This window comes from Panthera uncia, chromosome A2 (assembly GCF_023721935.1).
Source record: "Panthera uncia isolate 11264 chromosome A2, Puncia_PCG_1.0, whole genome shotgun sequence".
Lineage (NCBI taxonomy): Eukaryota > Metazoa > Chordata > Mammalia > Carnivora > Felidae > Panthera > Panthera uncia.
This window is the reverse complement of record NC_064816.1, coordinates 55,726,316-55,750,726: the sequence shown is the minus strand read 5'-3', so window position 1 is coordinate 55,750,726 and position 24,411 is coordinate 55,726,316. Positions and strand designations below refer to the sequence as shown.

General features: G+C 47.9%; 1 protein-coding gene across 1 annotated transcript in view; it reads right to left on the bottom strand.

Annotated features, from left to right (window-relative positions):
* The window catches only part of MGLL (monoglyceride lipase), a 66,696-nt gene extending 42,751 nt beyond the window's left edge, over positions 1-23,945 (bottom strand). The window contains exons 1-2 of the mRNA XM_049642251.1: positions 23,768-23,945; positions 23,150-23,294 (exon numbers count right to left, since the gene is read on the bottom strand). Coding sequence (XP_049498208.1) covers positions 23,150-23,294; positions 23,768-23,876 — 254 coding nt within the window. The 5' untranslated portion in view covers positions 23,877-23,945. The remainder of the gene's footprint in view (positions 1-23,149; positions 23,295-23,767) is intronic.
* Positions 23,946-24,411: the final 466 nt, after the last annotated feature.

The window sequence follows — 24,411 nt, the reverse complement described above, 5'->3', positions numbered from 1 at the left end:
AGTAAAGTTCAGATGCCTGCAAGGTTCTGGGATATTTCCCAAAGCGCCTATTTTCTTTCAAATACGTGTGTGTGTGTGTGTGTGTGTGTGTGTGTGTGTGTGTGTTTCTTTTCCTAGAAAAGATGAAGCCCCACGAGACTGGAAGGCTGCTATGATTACACCCATAATGCAACATGAAGGAACAGAAGGACTGCCTGGCATCAGCTTGAGGCCCACGCAGCTCTCAGCCCTTCATTTCTTCATTAACAGAATTGTTGAGCACTTTGGGCATGCACTTGTTGAGGCTCTAGGGACACATCTGAATTAAATGAAGTCCCTACCCTTATGGAGATTTCATGCTAGTGCCAGACCCAGAATACTTGGCAAATAAATACATTCTGGGCCGTGTTAAGCACGGTGGAGAAAAACAGTCAGGGTTGGAGGTCAGGGTATTCTGTCCCACCCCCAACAACACAGCATTGCCACCTACAGTACCAATCATACTAGAGACACTAGGTTCAAGGGGTGCCTGGGTGGCTCAGTCAGTTGAGCATCCAACTTCGGATCAGGCCATGATCTCACAGTTCGTGAGTTCGGGCCTCACATCGGGCTCTGTGCTGACTGCTCAGAGTCTGGGGCCTGCTTCGGATTCTGTGTCTCCCTCTCTCTCTGCCCCTCCCCCACTCACACTCTGTCCCGCTCTCTCTCAAAAATAAGTATGCAATAAAAATGTTTTTTGTTTTAATTTAGAGATGCTAGGTTCAAGACTTTGGTGAGACATTTCCCCCAAGATTACGAAATGTCCAACAAGTGCACGAAAAGGTGCTCAATCTCACAATCATCAGGGAAACGCAAATCAAAACACAACGAGATATCAACTCACACCAGTCAGAATGGCTAGTATCAAAAAGACAAGTGGTGACGGGTGGCGAGGATGGCGAGAAAACAGAACCTTGCGCACGGCTGATGGGAATGGAAATTGCGCGGCTGCTAAGAAACACAGTATGGAGTTTCCTCAACAGGTTAAAAATAGAAACACCATAGGAACCAGTGATTCCATTTCCGAAAATATGCCCAAAGGAAATGACAACTATGTTGAAGAGTCACCTGCGGCCCATGTTCATGGCAGCACGATGTATAATGCTGTTACGTGAATCTTGTTAATGGGTCTGCGTTTGTTAGAGCACAGGCTGAGCAATGTAAAAGAAAGAGATCTCCAAATGTAGTGGCTTAGATCAAGACAAAGGTCTAGGTCCCTCTCCCTTACCAGTCCACAGGCGAGTCATCCAAGCTGGAGGGTCATAAGACATGGAAACAACCCAAGTGTCCATAGATGGGTGGGTGGATAAGGAAAAGGGGGTGTGCACATCCACATCCACAGTGGAATATTACTCAGCCATAAAAAGAAGGAATCTCTGCCATTTGTGACAATATGGACAGACTTTTGGGGCACTGTGCTATCATCTCATCTCACTTGTGTGTGGAATCTAAAGGAGAAAAAGAAAAACAGACAAGCTCATAGAGAAAGAGATCAGATTTGTGGCTTCCGGGGGGCGGGGGGCAGGGGGGAGAGGGACTTGCAGAAGGGGGTCAAAAGATACAAACTTGCAGTTATAAGATAAATAATCCCAGCGATGTCATGTATGGTGTGGTGGCTAGAGATAACGCCGCTGTGTGACATTTCGGAAAGGTGATAAGATCCTCAGGGCACTTATCACAAGGAAAATAACTTTTCCTCTTTTGCTTTTGTTGTTACTGGATGAGGTGGCGGATGCTAAGTGAACCTGTCGCGATCGTGCCACAACACACGGAAACGAGCCACCGCGCTGTCCGTCGTAGATTTACGCCGTGCTGTGTGTCAGCCACACAGAGCGCCAGCAAGAGTTTGGTCCGAGAAGACGTCAGTGCTGTAAGTGCCTTTCTGCTGCCAATAAAGCGAGAAAAATGACCAAATACGGGGGCCCACTGAGGCACTTCACAGCTGGCAGTCTTAGTGCCCAGAACGCGATAATGAGCGAAAGTGACATCCTGGCTTCCCTAATGAAGCTTAATCAGCCTCCCTTACATGTCCCCTTCTTCCCGTAATCTCCTGGAGGTGCAGAAAACGTGTCGATTCCAAGGAAGTGAGGCAGGTAACTGCCTTACGTGAACTAAGTTAGAAGCTTCCAGAGAAATGATTATTCCTGCAACATCAGGTATGTCCTGCCCTCAGATAATTTCCTACCTTTTGAGGGATACAACCTCCAGGAATGATTTATTTTTCATCGCAAAGCAGTTCTGCGAAAGGCCAAGAGATTAAGACCCTTCATTAACATGCAAAGTCTCTTCAGAGACCTCTTCTGGCAGCCAAGGCTGTGGCCAGCTCTGAATAGGTCCTCATGCCAAAGGGCTCCTCAGAGGCCACTGTCCTGATCAATATTTGGAACAGGCCTTCTGGGAAATCATTAATGGTCTGTGGAAGGCACACGGCGTGACTTTTAGGACAGTCCATTAATGAAGAGCTTCACAGCTGTCCCCCACTTGCAGAAAAGGCAGGGCCAGACGATGTGACACACTCTGAGCTCTGTCTTCTCTTTCATACTGCACAGATAAGGGGCTGCGTCTGCCCTTGTCAACGGTGGGGTGCCCACATGCAGGCCACCTGAAGGTGCAGAGAGGAGAGCCCTGGCCTCTGTTGTTCCCTGCATCCTCCCACATGCCGACCAGACCCACCACAATGGCCGAGGCAGGGGAACTCATGCTGCCTGGGCTGGTTTTGCTGTACTGGCATGTGCCACTAAAAAAAAGAAGGGGGGGGGGGGAGGGAGGCTCACTTATTACAGGGTGACTCTTGCCTGCAGGCATGTGTACACGTGTGGGCAAAAAAAAGTTGGAGAGCTAGACTATTAATCTCCTGGAGGGACGGTACGAACGTCAACATTTACTGGTTGGTGTGATGAATCTTGCAGGTGCCAAACTGCCACATTACAGGCTCTCGACCTGCAAGATCCCTACGCTGGTGGTGCTCGGGAGGAGGGAGGTTCAGTGACACAACCTTAAATAACATGAAAGCGCACAAGGAGAATGTTACTTAACCCTAGTCACCCGGTTCCGGTCTGTGAGCATGGAAGGGAGGGTCTCAGGGAGGTGCCGATCTGTCTTAAATACCTAAGAACGTGAGCCAATCTCCAGGACGGAGAGAGAAGCCGCTGGACTTGGGGCTTTCCGGCAAGTCCAAGGTAGTTTTAGCACCTTGGTTTCGTTTTCTCCCCTGGTCTCCGCTTCTATTGATGGCATATGATACTGGTTTTCTGTTTCCTGAGTTAGAAAAACGTTTCCTCTTAAAATAGATTTGAAGTGAAAAAGAGAGTCAAAGACAACCATGAAAAATAATATTCAATTCAAAGGACTGCACTGAACAGCACACAGGAGGTGTGTGAACGACCAAGGTGTGGGGAACGCGGTCTAACAAGGACACGCGGGCTCTTTGTCTGCAGTGGGCCAGCAAAACTGACCGGGGTGGGGGGGGGGCGGTCAGGGGGGTCTCCAGGCCCCTCGGTCCCTGCCCAGCTGCTCGCTGTAGCCCTTGGCAAGCATTTGAGGACTCACTTGCGATTGAGATGGGGGAGGGAGGTGTGGAGCAGAAATGACCCGAGTGAGGGTACTCGGGGAGGAGGCCCACTTCCATGGTGGTCTTGGGAGGATGAAGAAGCCCCACGCTGGTGAGGCAAGTGCCAGCACGAGCTCCAGACCCTCCCTGTCACTGGCCAGAGGGGTTCCAGCCCAGACCCAGCTCAAATGTCACCTGGCCTCAGAGCCACCCGAGCCAGCGGCAGTCAGTTGATCCGTCTGCTCACTTGTCACCTGTCCCACATTGCCCCACTGGTGACCTATCCCTCGACTGCTGTCTCGCATGCCATCCCACTTCTGGCTTCCCGGAAGCAAAGACCTTGGCACACTCAGCTCACACTCCCCAACCCCTGCTGCTGCCAGCTACATCTCTGAGAAGGAATAAAAGACCCTCCATGCCTCAGTTTCCCCAACTGTAGAGCCAAGGGATGGAACTAGATCATCCTTAGGTGCTTTCCCACCTACCAGAGTCCACTATTAACATGACTGTCCTGTGGTGGTCAGGTGTCCTAGCTTTCTGCTTTCCCTTAATTTCTCAACATCTTTTAATGAACATGTTTGCAAAAATAAAAATAAAAATAAAAATAGAGCAAATTTTATGTATGACCGCAAAATTAAATGACCAAAGATGAACGAGTAGAGAAAGAGCCTGTTCCATGAGGGAGAAAGGAACACAGTCAGGCCAGCCAGTGACCCCAGAGAGGGTCCACGGGGAACCTTGGCCCCCAGAGATGACCCCAATCACCACCTGAAGGACCAACGACAAAGTGACCAGCCCTGATAGCAAGGAGGAAGGCCCGAGAGTTCTCCAGGAGAAACCTCTCCTCACAGAACCCAAAGGAGACCTTGGAGAGAGGGTATGGGGATAACATCTAGAGTCTTCCTGAAGGCTTTGCAAGGAAAAAACTTTAAAGAGACAGCTGTGATGTGGCTTTGGACCTAGAGGCAACAGGGAATGGCCAGTGGAGAGAGCAGAGAGTTTCTTTAGTCAGAGATGAGGCTCCCAGACCTTCCTATATGAGCGTGCCGGGCTCCATCTTATGTAACATTTTTTTTTTTCTTTTCTTTTCTTTTTTTTTTTTCCTGGAAGGAGAACAGCATGAACTTTCCAAGTGTGCAGATGGCTCGAAGTTCTTCTGGGTGGTGAGATGCCAAACGGATGGCAATAAACGATGAGGAATCTATTAAGAATGCAGGAGAGGTGAGACGAACACACAGGGATGAATTTAAGGGACACAGCCACAATTTTATGGGCACCGCGAGGCCTCTGACCTCTGCTACGATCCTAACTGGCAGCTGAGGCACGGAGACGCTGGAGTTGGATACCTGCAGTTGGACAGACCACGGACCATGGGCTCCTACCACAGGCCTGTCTTTCTGCTGTGGGTCTCTATCCAAGCCACTGTGCCCTTCTGAACCTCAGTCTCATCTGTAAAATGGGGCCATCATCTCTACCTCCACTGGTCATTGTGAGCACTGAATAGCACCTATCACACTACCGGGGCTATATAAAAGGCTCTCTTAAGTGTTCCACAAGGCAAATGTGTGTGTTGGGGCAAGAACAGTGCCTTTTAAAGCAAACAGATATGGGTTCAGACCCTGGCTCTGCCATTTATGAACATGTGGCTCTCTGAGACTCAGAGATCGTTTCTCCATCAATAAAATAGCAAGAAAGATTCTAACCTATGGCGATGTGAGAGTCGGGCAGATACAGGCAAAGGGTTATCCAGCAAGGTGTCAGCCTCAGGCTTGGGCCTTTCTGAGGATCTGTTTCCTTTCCCTTTCCAAAGATGATACAGGCTTAAAGATGTGTATTCAAGGAAGTCTGGCTTCACTGCAGCCCTTTCAGGTTCAGCCATGGAGATCAGCCAGGCTCTTTCCTCAGCTCTTGGCTGGAGCCAGTCGAGATGAAATCTGACAGTGGCCATCTTGGATGTGCTGTGTGAAATTTTGAATGCATGCAACATCTGGGCAGGACATGAGCTGGGACTGCAAGGGGAGGATGCTCGGTGAAGCTCTCAAGCTTCTCCAAGCAAAGCACCTGGCTTAGAACCCAGGCTCCGCTGGACCCTGGCACACGCACAAGCGGCTTGCCTTCCTGCCTTTCTCTCTGTACTGGAGGTCCTCCAAAGGCAGGGACCATTGGGTCTCAATGATTTCTCTGTCTCTCAAGGCCCAGCAAAAGGCCTGGCACAGAGTTGGTGCTCGGTAAATGTTTGTTGAATGAAACCGATGGATGGATGGATCGATGACAGATGATTGATGAAGACATATAGATGGGTGGATGAAGGAAGGGACAGGTGGATGGCTGCACAGATGGATGGTTATAGCTACACATTTGTCTCTTCCCTCACGGATGCTGCAGAAGATCCAGGCTCTCCCTTCTGGGGCACAGAAGCTGGGCACACCCTTCTCTCTCAGGGAGTCCCTGAGTCATTTTGAGAAAAGCTGTAAGAAGGAATGCTATGGTGGAATCATCTTTCAGAAATCTCCATGCTTTGTGGCAGATACTACCAAGGTGAGGGAGAAGGGACTCGCAGGCCAGCTTCTTATCCACAGGGGCTGATGCCAATGGCCCGCTCTTCCTCCTGTGATGGTGCTCCCTATCAGCACTCCCTCGGAGCTATGTACTATTTTTTGTTCTCTCTTTTACGTGCTTCCTGCTGCTGCATCTGCTGGCGATCTCAGCAGCAGGGTCTCTGCTCTTCTCCCTGTATTAATGCCCACCAACTCCCAACAGGGGAGTCTTGGAGCCTCCCCACTGCCTGCAAGTTAAAGTCCAAACGAGGCTCACGAGCCCTTGCCAGCCGGACACGCACCTGCCTTTCCAGCCTCATCCCTCAGTGTTCAAGCCATTTTCTCCATCCCCGCTATGTCCTCTGAGGCTATCCAGTCCTGCCTGGAACACACTTTCCTCTTTGTTCAAATCTATCACCCTCCCAGACCTGGCTCAGGTAGGAAGCCCTCCAAAGCCTTTCCACAAACTGCTCCTTTTAGAAAATGTGGGAAAATCAGAAAAGTGTGAAGAATATAATGAAAGTTACCCATCACAATTCCACAACCTAGAAATGACCACTATTTGTATTTCTAGTCTTCTTTCCATGATCATATTTTTAACATGGCTGAGATCAAAGTCTTACATTGTTATTTCTACGTATCGTTGTCTCCTAAAGAACATTCTGTACTATTGGATTTTTTAATGGTAAACGTCACTTAAAATGTTTGCATAAGATTCCTTAATTCATATCCCTAGGTATTTGCATCTTTTGGTGACAGATTTATTGAGGTATAATTCACACACCATGCAATTCACTCTTTTAAAGTATACAATTCAGTGGTGTTTAGTCTATTCACATAGTAGTGCAACCATCACCACAACCAATTTTAGAACATTGTCATCGCCCCAAAAAGAAATCCTGTACTCATTATCACCCCCTACTCCCCCAGCCTCCACTCCAGCCCTAGACAACCACTAATCTACTTTCTGCCTCAACAGATTTGCCTATGCTGGATACTTTTATGAAATAAGATAATATGTGGTCTTTTGTGACTGGCTTCAGAGCATAATTGTTTCAGGTTCATTGCGGTGGCAGCATATATCAGTATCTCATTCCTTTCTTTCTATGCCCAAATAGTATTTCACTGTCTGGATGCACCACATTTTATTTACCATTGATTACTTGATGGATATTTGGATTGTTCCTACTTTTTTTTTTATTTTAAAGAGAAAGAAAGAGAGCTCAAGTGGGGGAGGGGGCCAAAGGGGCAGAGAGAGAGAGAGAGAGAGAGAGAGAGAGAGAGAGAGAGAGAGGGAGATAGGAGAATCTTAAGTAGGCTCCACACTGAGCATGGAACCCAACGTGGGGCTTGATCCCACGAACTGTGAGATCGTGACCTGAACCAAAATCAACAGTTGAACACTCAACCAACAGAGCCACCCAGGTGCCCTGGATCGTCCCTACATTTTGACTGTTATCAATAACGTTGCTGTGAGCGTTCATGTACAAGAGTTCATGTAGACATATGAACATGGTTTTCAGTCGCCTTTGTACATACCTAGGAATGGAATGGCTAGGTCTTACGGTAACTGCATTTGGCCTTTTGAGGAACGGTCACACTGCTTTTCCAAAGTGGCTGCACCATTTTAAATTCTCTCCAGCAGCGCATGAGGATCCCGATTTTTCCACATCCTCACCTAGAGTTGTTGTCTGCCTTTTTGACTCTAGCCATCCTAGTGGGTGAGAAGTGGTATCTCCTTGTGGTTTTGAGTCACATTTCCCTGATGACAACTAATGTTCAGCATCTTTTCATGTGCCCACTGGCCATTTGTATGTCTTCTTTGGAGAAATATTCTCTGGTCTTCTGCCCACTTTTTAAAATTGGTTATTTGCTTTTTTATCATTGAGTTGTAAGTGTTCTTTTTATATTCTAGATACAATTTCCTGATAAGATAGATGATCTGTAAATATTTTCTTCTATTCTGTGAATTGGCTTTCTGCTTTCTTTCTTTTTTTTTTTTAATGTTTACTTATTTTTTAGAGAGAGAGAGAAAGAGAGAGACAGAGTGTGAGCAGGGGAGGGGCAGAGAGACAGGGAGACACAGAATCTGAAGCAGGCTCCAGGCTGCGAGCTGTCAGCAGAGCCTGATGTGGGGCTTGAACTCATGAACCGTGAGGTCATGACCTGAGCTGAAGTCGGGCGCTTAACCGACTGAGCCACCCAGGAGCCCCTCTTTCTACTTTTTTAATTGTGTACTTTGAAGCACAATGGTTTTTAATTCTGATGAAGTCCAATTTATCAATTTTTTTCTTTTGTTACTTATGCTTTTGGTGTCTTAAGAAACCACTGTGAAATCCAAGGTCATGGAAATTTACTCGTATATTTTCCTCTAAGATTTTGATAGTTTGAGTTCTTACATTTAGGATATTAGTTGATTTTTGTATGTGGTATAAGGAGAAGTCCAACTTCATTCTTTTGTATGTTGAAATCCAACTGCCCCAGCACCATTTGCTGAGAAGACTATTATTTTCCTATTAAAGTATTGTGGCATTCTTATCAAAAATTAATTGATCATAGACATGTCTTTTTTTCTGGACTCCCAATTCCTTATGCCAGTAGCACATTGCCTTGATTATTGTTATTTTGTAGTAGGTTCTGAAATCAGAAAATAGGAGTCCTTCAACTTGGTTCTTCTTTTACAAGATTGATTTGGTTTTTCTGGGCCCCCTGAGTTTCCACATGAATTTCAGGAACAGCTTGTCAATTTCTAGAAAGAAGCCATCCAGGATTCTGATGAGGGTTGCCTTAAATCTGTAGATCAATCTGGGGAGAACTGCCATCTTAATGATATTGTTCTCCAGTCCATTGATATGAGATGTCTGCCACTCATTTGGATTTTCTTTAATTTCCCTCAGAATGTGATGCAGTTTCCAGAGTATAAGTTTTGCGCTTCTTTTGTTCAATTTAGTCTTAGGTATTTCTATTCTCTTTGATACTCTCGTAAATGGAATTGTTTTAATTTCATTTTCAGATTGTTCAATGCAAGTATGTGGAAATGCAATTGATTTGTATATATTCATGTTGTATCTCGCAATCTTGTTGCAGTCGTTAATTTGTTATAATAGATTTTTAGCGGATTCCTTAGGATTTTCCACAGACAAGGTCATGTCATCTACAAATATAGTTTGACTTCTTCCTTTCCAATCTGGATGTCTTTTATTTCCTCTTCTTGCCTGACTGCCCTGACTAGATCCTCCAAATACAGTGTTGAATCGCAGCGGGGAGATGGATATCTCTGGTTTGGTTCCTGACCTTAGGGAAAAAGCATACAGTCTTTCATCATTAAGTGTGATGTTGGCTTTAGTTTTTGGTCATTGTCCTTCACCAGGTTAAAGAAGGTCCCTTCTAGTTTCTTGCACGTTTTTATCATGAAAGTAGGCTAGATTTTCTCAAATACTTTTTTACATATTTTGAAATGATTTCTTTCTTTATTCTACCAATATGGTGTGTTGCAGTAATTAATTTTTAGATATCAAACCACCCTTGCCTTCCTGAGACAAGCCTCACTTGGTAAAGGTGTATAAATCTGTTATAATCGTGTTGGATTCAGTTTGCTAGTATTTTATTGAGGGTTTTTGCATTAATATTCATAGGAAATATTCTGTACTTTTCTTTTCCTGTACGTCTTTGTTTGCTTTTGGTATCCAGGTAACAGCAGCCACTTAGAATGAGTTAGGGAGCGTTCTGTCTTCTTTTAGAAAGTTGTGTGAAGAAGTGATATTCATTCTTTACATGTTTGGTAGATTTCAACAGTGAAGCTATCTGGGCCTTGGCTTTTCTTGGTGGCTAGTTTTCTGCCTACTAATTCAGGCTCTTTACTTATTGTAAGTCAATTCAGACTTTCTATTTCTCTCAAGTCAGTTTCAGTAGTTTGCACCTTTCTAGAAATTTGTCTACTTCCTCTAAGTTATCTGACTTATCAGCGTACAGTTGTTCATAGTATTCTTTTCTAATCCTTTGTATTCATGAAAGATTGGTGACACCGTTCCCTCCTTCATTTCCAATACTAGTAATAGGAGTCTTCTGCTTTTTCTAGATCAATCTAGCTAAAGATCTGTCCATTTTGTTGATCTTTTCAAACACCCAGATTCTGGATTCATTTATTTTACATATTGTTTCTCCATTCTCGGTTCATTCATTTCTGCTGTGATCTTATTTCCTTCCCTCTGCTTGCATTAGGTTTAATTTGCTCTTCTTTTTTTTTTTTAATTTTTTTTAAACGTTTATTTATTTTTGAGACAGAGAGAGAGACAGAGCATGAACGGGGGAAGGGCAGAGAGAGAGGGAGACACAGAATCGGAAGCAGGCTCCAGGCTCTGAGCCATCAGCCCAGAGCCCAACGCGGGGCTCGAACTCACGGACCACGAGATCGTGACCTGAGCTGAAGTCGGACGCTTAACCAACTGAGCCACCCAGGCGTCCCTGCTCTTCTTTTTCTAGTGTCATAAGTTGACATAGTCAAGTGTCATAAGAAGACCAGGCCTATAGCCAGCCCTGGCTGCAAATGACCCAAGGAAGGCAATGGTGTAGTCACATCTGATAGAAACCAATCATGAATTGTACCTCTGGGGACAACAATCAGTGAGACATAAGGAGGAATGGCTACAGAGCGGGTAAACACCGGGTCTGAACAGTGCCCTGACTCTGTAAAGACACGGTTTATCCCTGGCATGTTACCACTCCTGTGTCTGAGCCAGCTGGCCAATGGGACCTGCTGAGACTAGATGGTCTTAGACACAACACATCAAGGCAAAAGGTAAATCCACAGCAACTTCAGACAGGCTGGGGCATCCACCATGAAACCACAGAGAAGCAAAAAATGTGAAAAGCCAGGATCCTCATCCAAGTTCAGCCATGGAAGATCTTCCAGTTGCTTTGAATGTTCTAGACTGTAAACAATAACCAACCGCACGGGACCCCTGCCTCTATGATGGCTCCCACACAGCCTACACAATAAGATCCCAGTCCCTAAGCATGTCAAATACAGCTGTTACAAACAGTTGTGTCCCCTCCCCACCCCCCCAGAATTCACGTGTTGAAGCCCTAACCTCCAATCTAACTGTATTTAGAGATAAGGCCTTTAAGGAGGTAATTCAGGTTAAATGACACCCTAAGGACTGGGCCTTATCCGATAGTACGGGTGTCCTCATAAGAAGAGAAAGAGACACCGGGAATGCACACACATAGAGGAAAGACCACACGAAGGCAGCTGTCTACAAGCCAGGTAGAGAGCTCTCACCAGAAACCAACTGTGCCAGCACCTTGAGCTTGGACTTCAAATCTCCAGGGCCATGAGAAATTTCATTTCTGTTGTTTCAGCCACCGGGTCTGTGGTATTCTGTTATGGCAGCCTTAGCAAGCGAATACAACAGCCATTCAAATCCTGGCCCCCAAACAAACCATTCCAAAATCATCTTCTGCCACGTACTTTACAGTTTCTGAAGACTTCCTGTCATTTACAGAACATACCTCCATGCCTGTATGAAAGTGCTCTCCACTGCCCGGAATGCCCCTTTCCACCTTTGAGAGTCAGCTCGCGTCACCTAACCTTTCTCTGAGGCCCCAACACAGGGTGGCCCCCACAAGCAAACTCCCGCGGTGCCCAGAATGGTGTCCTCAGTACACATGCACAGATGCCTTTGGAAGCAGAGACAGAGCCCCTTCATTTCCATATTGCCAAACTAGAACGGGGTAATGCACACGCAAGGTGTCCAGGAGGAACTCGTGGGACTGGAGGTCTGCCCTCCCACAGGCCCGAGCCTCCATGCCGCATCATGGACCCTCCCTTGCTGTCTGGCATGGTGCCGAGTTTGCATTTGGAGCTCAGTTAGTACTGCGGAATCATCTCCCCATGTCAAAAGAGGAGGCACACCTCACTCACGTCCAGATTCTGGTGTCTATGCTGATGTCAGTGTTCAAGTGGAAAACCCCTTCTGCCGTCCTGCAGGCCCCACTCGTACGTGTGTTTTCATATACAGAATTTTACCTCTGCATTAAATTGGCGAAAACACAGCCCCCTGTTATGTCAAGGGATCACCTACAGGGAATATTCTTATTCTAGCTATTACTGACTCCTTCTGGGATACTTCTGGATTTTGCTGCTCCATTTCCTGAACAAAAAAGCCCCTCTGATCTATCCTCTGTGGAAACAGTCTGTCCTTTCCCTAGAAAACCATGCCAGAAGGGACTCTGGAGAATCATCTAACCCAATTACCTGACTCTAAATATGAGAAGTTCATTTATTCATTCAACAAACACAGTTAGATCCCTTATTTTGTGCCAGGCATGATACTCTACAAGGAGGGGAGCGCTGGAGAAGGAAGAATAAGAGTAAACATGACTTCTGCCCTGGAAAAGCTCAGGGGTTATTCACCATCACAAGATGCAAAGTGTCCTAGAGTTACAGAAAATGCAAAAGTCTCCGGGAACTTGCCCGAAAGTCTAAGAGATGATACCTTGTTGAGAGTTACTCAGAGGCATAGGCAGAAACAAAACTTCAAGGCTGCATTTCTGACTCAGGACAAAGAGCTTTTCTCCACGTGGTAGAATCTCAAAAGTGGCCTCAAAATAGGCCCTGCCCCCATCCTCGCTCCTTGGATGTGCCCTCACACACCACTTCTGGGCTCACTAGCTCTGACACTAGCAGAAACTTGAAAAGCACCCGCACATTGGGGTTTGCTCTCTTGCTGCTCTTGAAACATTGCCACCCTAAGAACAGATCTGAGCTAGCCCACTAAAGGGTGCCAGACCACATGCAGAAGAACCGAGGTCCTCCTGCCAATAGCGTCCTGATACCAGATACATGAGTAAAGCCATCGGAGCCCAGGGAGCCCCTAGCTGGCCCACCAGTGCCCGTAGAGGCCGCAGCTGACCACAGATGCATGAAGAAGGCCAGCCAAGGCAGAACATCTGCCCGGCTGAGCCCAGCACAAATCGCCAATCCATTAGAATTGTGAGCTAAGTAAATGGGGTTACACGGCGATAGATTACAAAGGCACCCCCGACAGCCCTGGCCACTCTGGATAGATGGCAGGACGGCACTTGTACCAGTAATCTCATCTCCTGCAATGAGAAACGTTTCCACACCATGCTGACGCATTTAGGACCAATGGAGACACACGTGCCAAAGACTGGAACGTCTTAAGACACAGACTACCGAAAATGGAGCGGATGCTTCTCTGGAAGTTTGCTGGCACAGACTTCCAGCCCTGCTCATGAAGGTTTGGCCTCCCTGCCAGTGAGACTGTACCTAAATGCTGTCACTCACGGAAGCTTTACACAAGATAAAAGCATTTCATTGTCCTAACTATGTGTTATCTCAAACAGAATTTCACCACCAACAGCTTTCTCACGGTTTTCTTGTTTTGTTTACCTTGTAGATTAAACATCCAGTGTCTATTTTTTTTAACATTTTTTTTAATTTTTGAGGGACAGAGAGAGACAGGGCACAAGCGGGAAGGGGCAGAGACAGAGGGAGACACAGAATCCGAAGCAGGCTCCAGGCTCTGAGCTGTCAGCACAGAGCCTGACGCGGGGCTCGAACCCACAAACTGTGAGATCATGACCTGAGCCAAAATCAAGAGCTGGATGCCAAACCGACTGCGCCACCCAGGTGCCCCATCCAGTGTCTATTTCTATTAACTTCTGTCATTTAGGGAGTTTGAAATCTCACTGAAACGGAACTGAGGGTTTTTTTCAAAGTAATTTCTATACCCGACATGGGGCTCCAACTCAGGACCCTGAGATTAAGAGTTGCACACTCTACTGACCGAGCCAGCCAGGTGCCCCAAAACAGAACTGAGTTTGAACTGCTAAGAAAAAAAGCCAGTAAATAAGCTGAAGACTGGGGGAAAGCCTGCAGCCTGGGGTCATGGGGAAGAGCAGTAAAGGTGGGATGTATAAGTATTGCTTTCACTCTAGGGCTTACGTGGCTGATGCTTGCCAGGAGGGTGCTGGGAAGTAAGGGACAATGGTGGGTAACAAACAAGCCCAACACACAGTCCTTTCTCACAGCCTGCCAGACTGATGGCAGAGGCAGCCAAAGAGATCAAACTAAGCAGTAAGAGCTCACACTCACATGTCACTTACAGTGTGCCAGATGTGAACTCCCACGCATCTATGTAACCCGTACAAGCACCCTAGGGAAAGGTGCTGGTGTCCCCTATTTTAAAGATGCAGAGACTGGTCAAGTAGCGAATCTATGGCCCCATGCCTTGTCTGAGTGGACCCAGTCTGTTCCCCGCAGAGTCTGGCTCCATGGCCTACACTGTTCTCCCTACACTGGGATGCTTTGTGTCCCAGACAGACCAGTCTTCCCTGAAATATGTCCCTTCAGGGATCAAATGACCAAAATGTCTAAAGGCAGCAATTTCCCAGCCAGGGGTCTTTCGTCTCTAATCCAGTGGTCTGCAAGTGGCCTGGGGAAACTGCCTGCCCTGACAAGGTGAGACTAACCAGAGGCTTCCTGAGACCAAAGATGGCGGTTTCTAATTGTCTTCAAGCTCTTTCTCCTTCTGTCCTTCCCCCTCCCACCCCCCTCTGTATTCGGGGGCCCCATACCTCCTCTCCCACATGCTTCTCTTATTCTCCTAGAGGCTGTCTGTTCTTTTCCCCCTCTTAGAATTCATCCCCCTTCTGCCACCCCATCTCGTGGGTCCTCTAAGTGAGTCTCTTGCCACCTTTCTGAAGTCCATTACTCAGAGTCCTGGGGCATTGCCTAGGTGCCCACATGCTTCTAACCACAGAAAACAGAGCCCCCAAAGTGTAGATGTCATCAAACAGCTTCTGGCAGCGAGGAGGGAGGTGGCCAGTTAAGACCTCTCCAAGCCCAGCCCCAAACTTCCCATCTGTTGAAATCCCCACCGTGAAGGGCTGCCTTGTGGTTTCAACCCAGAAGGAGAAGGTATGGGGTCAACAACTCCTGAGACATGGCGTGGCACAGAGGCGAGAGCGTGGTCAGGAGCTAGCCCCCGGACCCACGCCAGCCCCCTAGGTGACTTCATGTTTACTCTCTGAGCCTCAGTCTTCCCATTGACAAAATGATAAGGCTGGCACTGAGCCCTGGGGACAGGGACCACCCCCATTTCGAGAGTCTGATGGAGTCTGTGATACGTCTTCCTTTCCAGAAAAGTGCATATACTTAACGTAGCCATGATGTCAAAAGGCCCACAGACTCTAACCCCCTAAAACCCTCTGCCACCTACTCAGGGGAAGTCCCCAGGGTTAGGGAGAGCTGGAGAACTCTAAGGACCTTAATACTCAAGTCTGACTTCCTCTACCAGAAGAAAGACACTGTGCCAGTGACTGGCTCACGCCCCTTTCTTCCCTGGGAGCAATTCATTCACTCATTAACACACATTTATTAAGCTCCTGCTGAAGGCAGGCCACTATTCTAAGCACCAGGGACATGATGACAGGCCATTCCACTAACACTTGCTCTCTGGGGAGAACAATGCAAGGGGACAGAGGCATGAGTGCCCTACAGGTAGCACAGGTGTGATTTCACAAAGTGACCCATTTCCATCCTGATCTCTATTAATCCTGCCCCATATTTCTGGTTTGGGAAACGTGTTCAAGGAAAAGGAAGGTCTAATTCCCCTCAATCCTAACATCAACTGAAGATGTATTTTTCCAAACCTTCTTTCTTTCCTTCTGTTCTTCCCCCTTCTCCTCTCCCCTCCTCCCTGCTCCCTCCCACCCTCCCTCCTCCTTTTCCTTCCAGAATGTTGATGGAGCTGTGAGCCCAGGAGAAACAGCTCCTTTACACCTTTTTGAGGAAGGTGAGGCATGGTTTCTCACCACTGCACACAGGAGGATTTGCTGGGCGGCCAAGAGAGGAAATGAATGGTCAGCAGGTGCAGGAGAGGCATGTTGGGAGCTGGTGATGAACGTGAAAGGGGGGGGCAGCTCCAAGTGGAGTGACACAGCTCACAGCTCTTGTTGTGACCTCCTAGCTACACACAGCCCCCTGCTGTGTGTGTCTCTGACACAGAGAGAACAATGTCACTCCCAGTCCGTCAGTGACCACCGTCAGCATCCCTACCCCCACCCGCTATGAACAAGGCTGTGTGAAAGGAAAGGAACGTCCTACCAACAAGAACCTCGGATGACCCTCAAATATGGGACAAGGGTTGCCCTGTAATCTCAGCTGTAAAAATTTGCACCACAGAAGACCATTTCCTCCATTTACACAATCACTGATGGTCGGGTTTGCACTCAAAAACAAAGTGCATCTGGGATTAACATCTAAACCTAGAAGGTGCCAATAAATAGACGATGGTGGACAATGGGGGCTATTCAGGAAGCAGTTTATTTGGCTATTTTTTTCTTAGACTCCACTGCACAACAAAGCCAGATTTGTATCTGCAGAACATTCTTATAGCAACTGGAAGAAATTATCCCTTGACGAAGCTGTTGGAAAAATCAACTGCAAGAATAGCAGCCGGCCTTTCCCCTGGTCATCAAAAGATCTTTGCTATCCAAAGAGTCTTTAAAAAAAAAAAAAGCACCCAGAAAAGATCCCTATGTAAAAATAAGGCAGTTTCCTATGCTATAACAAAGGCAGAAGCATCAGAAGGAGAAACAACAGTTTCATACAAGAGAAAAAAACTTTTAGAAATTTTTTAAATAGGCAAAAAAAAAAAAATTGAACTGCTACTGAAAAGTTGATCGATCTGATCAAAAATAGTGTTGTTGCTCTAAATGCAGAGTAATATCCGCTTTCCAGGAGCTTAGGTGTAAATTTCATAAAACAACACATTAAATTAAAGGTGCTTCATTTTCGAGTCCTCATTGCAAAGTGCCAGTGTAAGACATGATTCCTCTCTCACCTTCATGAAAATGAACTTGTCCCTGTCATTAATATTTTACTGGTAATTTGGTTGGCTTGTCCATGCTCTCTCTCCTTCATTTATCCCACTGATTTATTCCAGGGGTGCTCCAATGAGGTGTCCCACAGGGTAGGTGGCCCCACCTGTCCTCACTGTCAGAGAGTAGAGCAGGTATCTTGAGAGCAGAGGTAATAAAGGTGTTTGCTGGGAAGGAGAACCCCCATATACCCTATGTGCCTGTCCCTTGGGGAGACACCTGGGAGCCATCCTTCCCCCACCTCTCCTGCCATCATCACCAGGAGCAGGCAACTTTAGTCTTTCCACTGCTATCACATGCTGTCACTACTCTGCGGGATCTCAGCCCTCCTCACCTGTCCCCTGGATTGTGGCAAACACCTCCAACCACCATTTGTCCATGTTACAAGTCTGCCTACAGCACTTGCTGGCTTAAAACAACTGGGCTCCCCCCCGCCCCGAAGGTTCAAGTTTGAGCCTGTAGCTCAACCTGCAGCACCACACCCCCCCATCCATCTCACCCCCCAGGGAATGGCCTCATTCTACCTCTCTAGCTTCATTTAGGTTCCTGCCACTGTCCACCTGGTGCCTTCTGCCCCAGTAATACCACTGCTGGTATTCTCATGCAGCCCATGCATTCCTGCCCCAGCCCCCTCCCCTGGCATGCCCTTCCTGCATGTGGAGTGCTGTTCGAGGGCATGGGTAAAAAGGGAAGTAGGAGCTGAAACCTAGCCCATGTTCTGCCTCCCAAGCCACACACCTGAGGGGCTATGTCTTCATGGATGGACTCCCTTCTTAATTTGCACAAAGGCTCTGTATGGCTTAGCAGGGGTCCTATCTCTATGGGCTTGCCACATCGCATCATAATTATCCACATGTTCATCTACCCCCACCCCTTCATCAAACAAAGCAGTCTCTCCCCACGCTGGTGCCCAACACAATGCCTGGAACATGTGGATGTCAAAAACCGTTGACGTCACTGGTTGGTTGAATGGGAGCGAGACTGTGGCCGAACAAAAAGAGCAGGGAGATAAACCCTCAGAGCCTGTCTTGCTACAGAGGCTCGGAAGAGCCCAAGAGCTAACCCAGAGCCTTACAGCCAGGGGGAATGTTCAAGGGGCTGGGCGGGGGGATGCCTGCCTGTTCTCACACCCACAAAGACCAACAGAATAGAGTTCAAAATGGCTCCTCTTAGGGACAAAGAAGGGATGTGATTTGGTTCACTCTGAGGATGTAGCAACCACAGGCAAGTGATGCAGCAACACCTCGTCACCCAGGGGGCAGGAGTTCAGAGAGGTCATGAGGGCTGCAGGAGTCAGCAGGGAACGTACAGAAATACCCAAAGATGTAAGCAGAACTCGTGGAATGTTGCTTAGAGCACTGAACCAATGCCATAGGCTAGGGGGCGTGGAGGAAGGCACTAAATAAGTGACTTCCAACCTGATTAGGAAACCAAAGGGTGAGGGGAACATAGAAAAAGCCAGTCTGACCTATGAGAAGAAAATTCCAGAAGACAGTAGGGGGTCAAAATTATGTCCAGCCAGACGATAGAGACGCTGCGTCTCCATGGGCTGGATCCAGTTGGCTAGGAGGAGCCCTTAGCTTCTGGAACCACTGGTACCACACCCAAAGGGCTGGTGGCTAACATGAGGAGGACATCATGAGGACATTCCCAGCTGCAGGGAATCACCTCTTTTCCAGGTAAATTTGCATAGTTGGGAGGAAGTGTCCTAAGGTGGCATTGCCCAAAAATGCAGCTACAGGGTTTCGAGGCTTCGAGGACACAGGGATCAGTGTGACCCAGGGCAGAGGTAGGGGGTATCAGCTGAGCCCCACTTTGGGGAATAAGGAATAAGGAAAGGAGCAGCCAGAGCTAGGACTTTGGCTTATTGCTTCTAGATCCACTGACAATGGCCAAGACTGAGAACTTGGGGAGGTTCCCACTCCCAGCCCTGACCCCCATGTCACCCAGAGGAAAGTCCTAAAAACCACACCAACTGCAGACTGCCTTGGAGAAAGCTCAGACTGCTGGAACCAGGAGGGGAGAGGAGTGGCATCCATGTGAGGGTGTGGCAGCCTGGTTACTGGAGGGAAAAGCCAGGTTACTGAACCTGAAGTCGGAGGCAAGAAAGGGAGAAAACACAGAGCCAGCAAGGTCTGTGGAAGGAACTCCAGGGCTTATGTTCTGGAACGTCTCCAGAAATGTAGGGAAATTTGGAACAAAATGCTAAATGAAACTTTCAAAAATGAGTCATTTGTGAATTGCAGCGGTTCTCCAGGCAGGGTGTTGGCATCAGGACTCTGCAAGCAGAGGGACCGGGGACAGCCGCACTTTGAAACAGCTCCCTCAATCTCCCAGCTGTTATCCCAACAGCAGCTACAGAAAGGAAAGCCTGTAAGCCCTTTGAGGGTGAGGGGTGGCCCAGAGACCAAGTGCACAGGAGGGAAGTAGCAGCTTTAGAGAAAGAAGAAGGGCACCGAGGGGTATATTACACACACACACACACACACTTCATGGTGGCCCTGCTGATCACCAGACCGACATGCTCTGGCCCATGTTTAGAATGAACTGTCTGGTGGGGACCTCGGCTGCACAACCACACAATTGTAGGGGGGCTCCCCGGCCTTCCTTGTCATACAGAATCAAAGGAAGGCTTCACGTCCTCAGACTGAGTATGGTTTCTGACCACCCAGCCTCTCCCCAGCCGGCCGGCCATTCGCCACGTGGGACAGGAACACCTTCACTGTTCCGAGCATGTCTAACTAACATTCAGAAGTGAATTTAAAGTCATCTTTTATTGGACTAAGGAGGACCACCTGGTGGACTGAATTCAAAGGCGCTATAGTCTCTGTCTTTCTGTCGACATGATTGCTGGAAATTTGCTGAAGGACCAGTACTTTAAAAGTCCAAGATACTGAATCTGGATCAAGCAGCCACTCCCCCAGGGCATCGCAAGATTTCTAGTTTCAGAATGGAGACATATCTTTCACTGATTTCCCACTTTCAGTAATTGTGAGCCAACAATCAGGGAGAATTCATTATTCTATTACTCTTTACCGTAGGGTGAAGTGGTCTTCAACCCTGATGGAAAATGTCAGAATTTATCAGGAAGATGCTACTTACAGAGGTGAAAGTCTGCCTTCCACAGTGGTGCATTAAGAGGAGCAACTGACCTGGGAGCCAGAGGAATCTGAACTGAATCCAGCTACCCTACCTGGGTCATCCTGGGCCTGTTCCCCCATGTGTAAAATAGGAAATGGTAATGATAACATTGGCCTCACAGGCTGATGTCAAGTTAAGATGAGATCATGTAGGTAGAGAGCCTAATCCAGACCCCAGAACATATCTGATACTCAATTAATAGGAGATACTCAATGAACATAAGATAATTCTGCTATACCTTAAGTCTAACATTTGTTACACTGTAAACACCACTAGCTGAACACGAATTTGCCTTGACACTGCCAAATGTAGGCTTAAAAATCTTGGGTGCAAAACAATTAAAGATGGAGTCTTTGGCGTGCTGTACTAAAAACAGTGTTGTGTTTGGACACACACGTCGTAATGACACTCCCAAGAAATGCCTTCTTCTCTCTTAGGGTCCAGCGTGAGAGGCTGGCATGTATAAGGACATAAGTTGATTCCATAAGCAGGTTTGGCCGGTTTCTCAGCTATGGCTGACACCTGTGACCCAGTGTCACTCTGAGCCACCTGCAGAGCTGGTCTCGGGACAGAAAGTTTCAGGCGCTCTGAGGCAGGCCTAAGGAGCTGGAGGCAACTTGTTGACCAAAAAAAACAACCCAAAGCAGTGCGGCTAATAGAGGTGCACATAGACCCCGCTCTGAAAGACGCCACCCAGGGTGGCTTCTGAGGTCTCCAGGTCCTCTGGGAGGGAGATTATTTTTTAAATGGAGCAGAGTGGAAAAACAGAGGGAAAGGTGATAGTTGTCTGGGTTTTCCCCACAGACGGTGGAGTAGAGAAGGCCTGGAGCTGAACTGGGAATGGGACTTTAGGACACTCCCTGGAAGGGACGGACTGGAGTCAGGGGTGACCTGAGGTCCCCTCTCCCTTCCTAAAAGCAACAGGCAATGGTGTTGAAACTCAACAGCAGAGACGTTCCAGAGCATGCAAGAAGGCAGGCCCACACAGTGGCTGGTATCTGCCCAAGCAGCTGGTCTCAGTTATTCAGACATGGACACGCTTCCATTCCAGTTGGCATAAACCTCTGCCCTGAGGCCACCCCCCTGCTCCCCACCACTCCGGCTGCCATGATTCCTCCTCCAGGAACCCCTCACCCTATTTGATATACAGAGATGCAGGCACAGGGTTAACTTCTGTTGCAGGAGGCCTCCAGGACTTTCTGATGGGTCAGGGCTGGTTGTGAAATCACCTAAACATTACCTCTGACATTGGCCCCAACTCCAAAAGGGTATTTATTGACCTGAATCATCTCCAGGGGGTAGAGGCAGAGTAGGTAGGCCGGTGGCCTTCCCATCACAGTTCTCTTCCAAATCCCAGGGCCCAACTGCCTCAACCACCCACCCCGCCTTCTTATTGCCATCGGCGGCCACCACAGTGCAGACACTGATTTCCCAGAGACAGCTCAGTTTAAGCTACTGGGGGCTTGCCACATCTAAGTGGAGCAAAAGCAATGGAACCTAGAGACCTCCCCACAAGGCGACGTCAGCGTGGAGACTGTGAAAACCACTCACGGCCAAGGAAGGGCAGCCGGTTGGCCATTCCCAACCTACTCACCCACCGCCCTGCGCCGCCCCCTTTGGACACCAAAGGTCCTCTTTATTTCGTTGACCTCCAACTAGGACAGCCTCCCCACTCAACCGAGGAAAGCCCCCAAAGTCTAGGACTTGGACAATAAAAATGCCTACTTTCAATTCTTTGTCCTCTTTTTGTATATCGATCAAATAATGCCCCACATACCACACAGTTCTCAGAAGTTAAACCAAGAACACGCAACTGTACAGCCAAATAAGTCAGAGTGGAGAGTAAGCCAGAATGGAGAATTAATGACGATGCTTGACAACTCTCTCTCTCTTTCTCTCTCTCCTCTCTCTCTCCTCACCCCCTTCCTCCCTCCCTCCTTCCCTCTCTTCTCCTCTGTCTCCATCTGACACATATGCAGAGACACACGCTCTCTTCTGGAGGATATCTTTAAGAAAGATATTGCCAGAACTGGTAGGAACTATTAACAGCCCATTACGATAGGCAGTTTGTACAGCTGCCCTGAAGCTATGATTTTAAACCGGGTCTTTAAAAGTCCACATCTCTGTGTTTTTAACGTGCAGCTACCTGGATTATATACACCTTGTTGAAAAACAGGAGAAATGCTATAGCTGTGCTAGGGTTGGGTGATTACTGAGACACAAAGAGAGCTATAATCTACATCACACCATGTACCCTGGGAGACAAGAGGCCTGGGAGACAGGTAAAACATCCATGGAACAGGAGACGCTCACTCGTCACTAGGCCAAATGGTTACCACCAATAATTCCTTTCCCCGAATAACATAAACAAGCAGGGCTTTCCCTGTTTCGTACAAGAGAAGGGGAGCAGCAGGCGACCAGCTGTCTTATGGTGTATCGTCCCAACGCCTTTTCTAACAGCAAGACAAATCCTTGATGGAAAATGTACAAAGTAATTGAGCTGGCAAGAAATCAGAAGGAAATACCCAGACCCCTTTCTCCCTAGTTATACACGTAGGACACCTCTGAAGCTCATAATCAAACAGGAAGACAGAACAAAGGTTACTATATATACAGTTTTGATGTTCTTATCTGCTTAGGTGGCTTTCTGGAGTTGTCGGCGTTGGTTTCAAAGGAATGCCCTTGCAACAGGAAATCAAGTCCGGTACAAAAAATAAAGTCATGTGGAATTTTTGAAAACTGCCATACGGTAGAATCCGTATCCTGGTTGTTATAATGAAAATAGAACTCCTGCTTCTTAATTTAAAAAAAAAAATGGTAAAGTCTAAATCTCATCTTTGTGGGCACTGCTGTGCCTGACGTTACAACGTATGTGAAGTAGGTCATGAAGAAAGCAGTCCCGAAGGGTATGCTACAGGAAGAAGGGCAGAGGCCAGCGTGAATGGAGCCAAGTGCTCTGGAGCAGCACTCGGCAGGGGGGGAGGGGGGGACTTACTTGGGTGTGCCCGTAGGTTTCCAGTACCTGCAGAAGAGGTACTGTCCATCGGCATTGACCAGGTGAGGCAGGTCCTGGTATGGAACGCTCTGTGGGGTCTGCCTGGGAGAACTTTCCTCCGGCATTCTGAAAGGATCTCCAAGTCCTTGAAAGAAAAGAAGACATATTCCGAAGTCAGAAATACGGCAAAAACACACAGAGATGGGGAGCAAAGCCTCGTTCGGTGTCAGAAACATTTTTAAGCAGTTTAAAAGGACCCCCTCCATTACAAAGACTTAAAAAAAAAAAAAAACATATTTCTTGCAGTCTCTCCAAGACTGAAAAATCCCATTTGTTAAGAAAATGCTCACTTTATTTTTTAAGTGCCTCATTACAGCTTTTTCCCCCCTTCCCATCTGTGTTTATTTTAAATCATTTCAGGAAACTTCATCTTAAAGACTATTTTAGCTGTAATCAAGTGGAAATTATACTCAGCTCTGTGGGTATAAAGACGCAGCTGCAAGAAGACCCATCTATCTTAAAATCCCCAAGGAAGTTTCAAAGGGGCACAATAATGAGGTGGATGATACTCCAATTAATGCCTCCTGTGTCTGAAATTCCAAAGATTCCATGACAAACCTGTTTCCATCATGTCCTGGCTTTTGCATTCCACAACCACGACAGCATGGAGAATCAGAGCCAGGCAAATAAGGGCTGTTCCCTCATCTCGGCGGTCACAGGGCGGCATTCAAGCAGTTCCCCAGCCCCTGTCCCCCACCCCGCGCCCTGCCTGCCCCCAGAGCCAGTCTTGAGGGCTTTCGGGGTGCTGAGCCCGGGAGCCTGCTTCCAGCTCGCACTGGAAGCTCTCCGGGGCTCCCCCTCCGTCCCCAGGGGCGGGGAACAGGCGCGCGCGACGCCCCACTACTAGTTCAGGTCATCACTTTTCCTACACAAATCCATGGAGGGGTTCGGAGAGGAGAGGGGCTCGCGAGCCCGGCACCCCCTGCCCCGGAAACTGGGAAACCAGCTCCGCGCACACCGAGGCACCTCGCACACGCACAAATGCGGGTCCCCGAGGCAAAGTCACCCCCGAGGCTCCCGACAAACTTTGCTTCCTGCCTGTCTCCGACAGCGCAGGGAACGGAGCCCGGCAGCTGTCACTGGAAAAGCCACGGGAAAAACCGGGAGACTTCGCCGGGCGTGTGCACGGGGCCGAAGGGGACCGGGAAAATGGAGTTGACGGGGACAAGTTGGTTTGGGGGCTGGTGCGAGGGAGCAGGGGA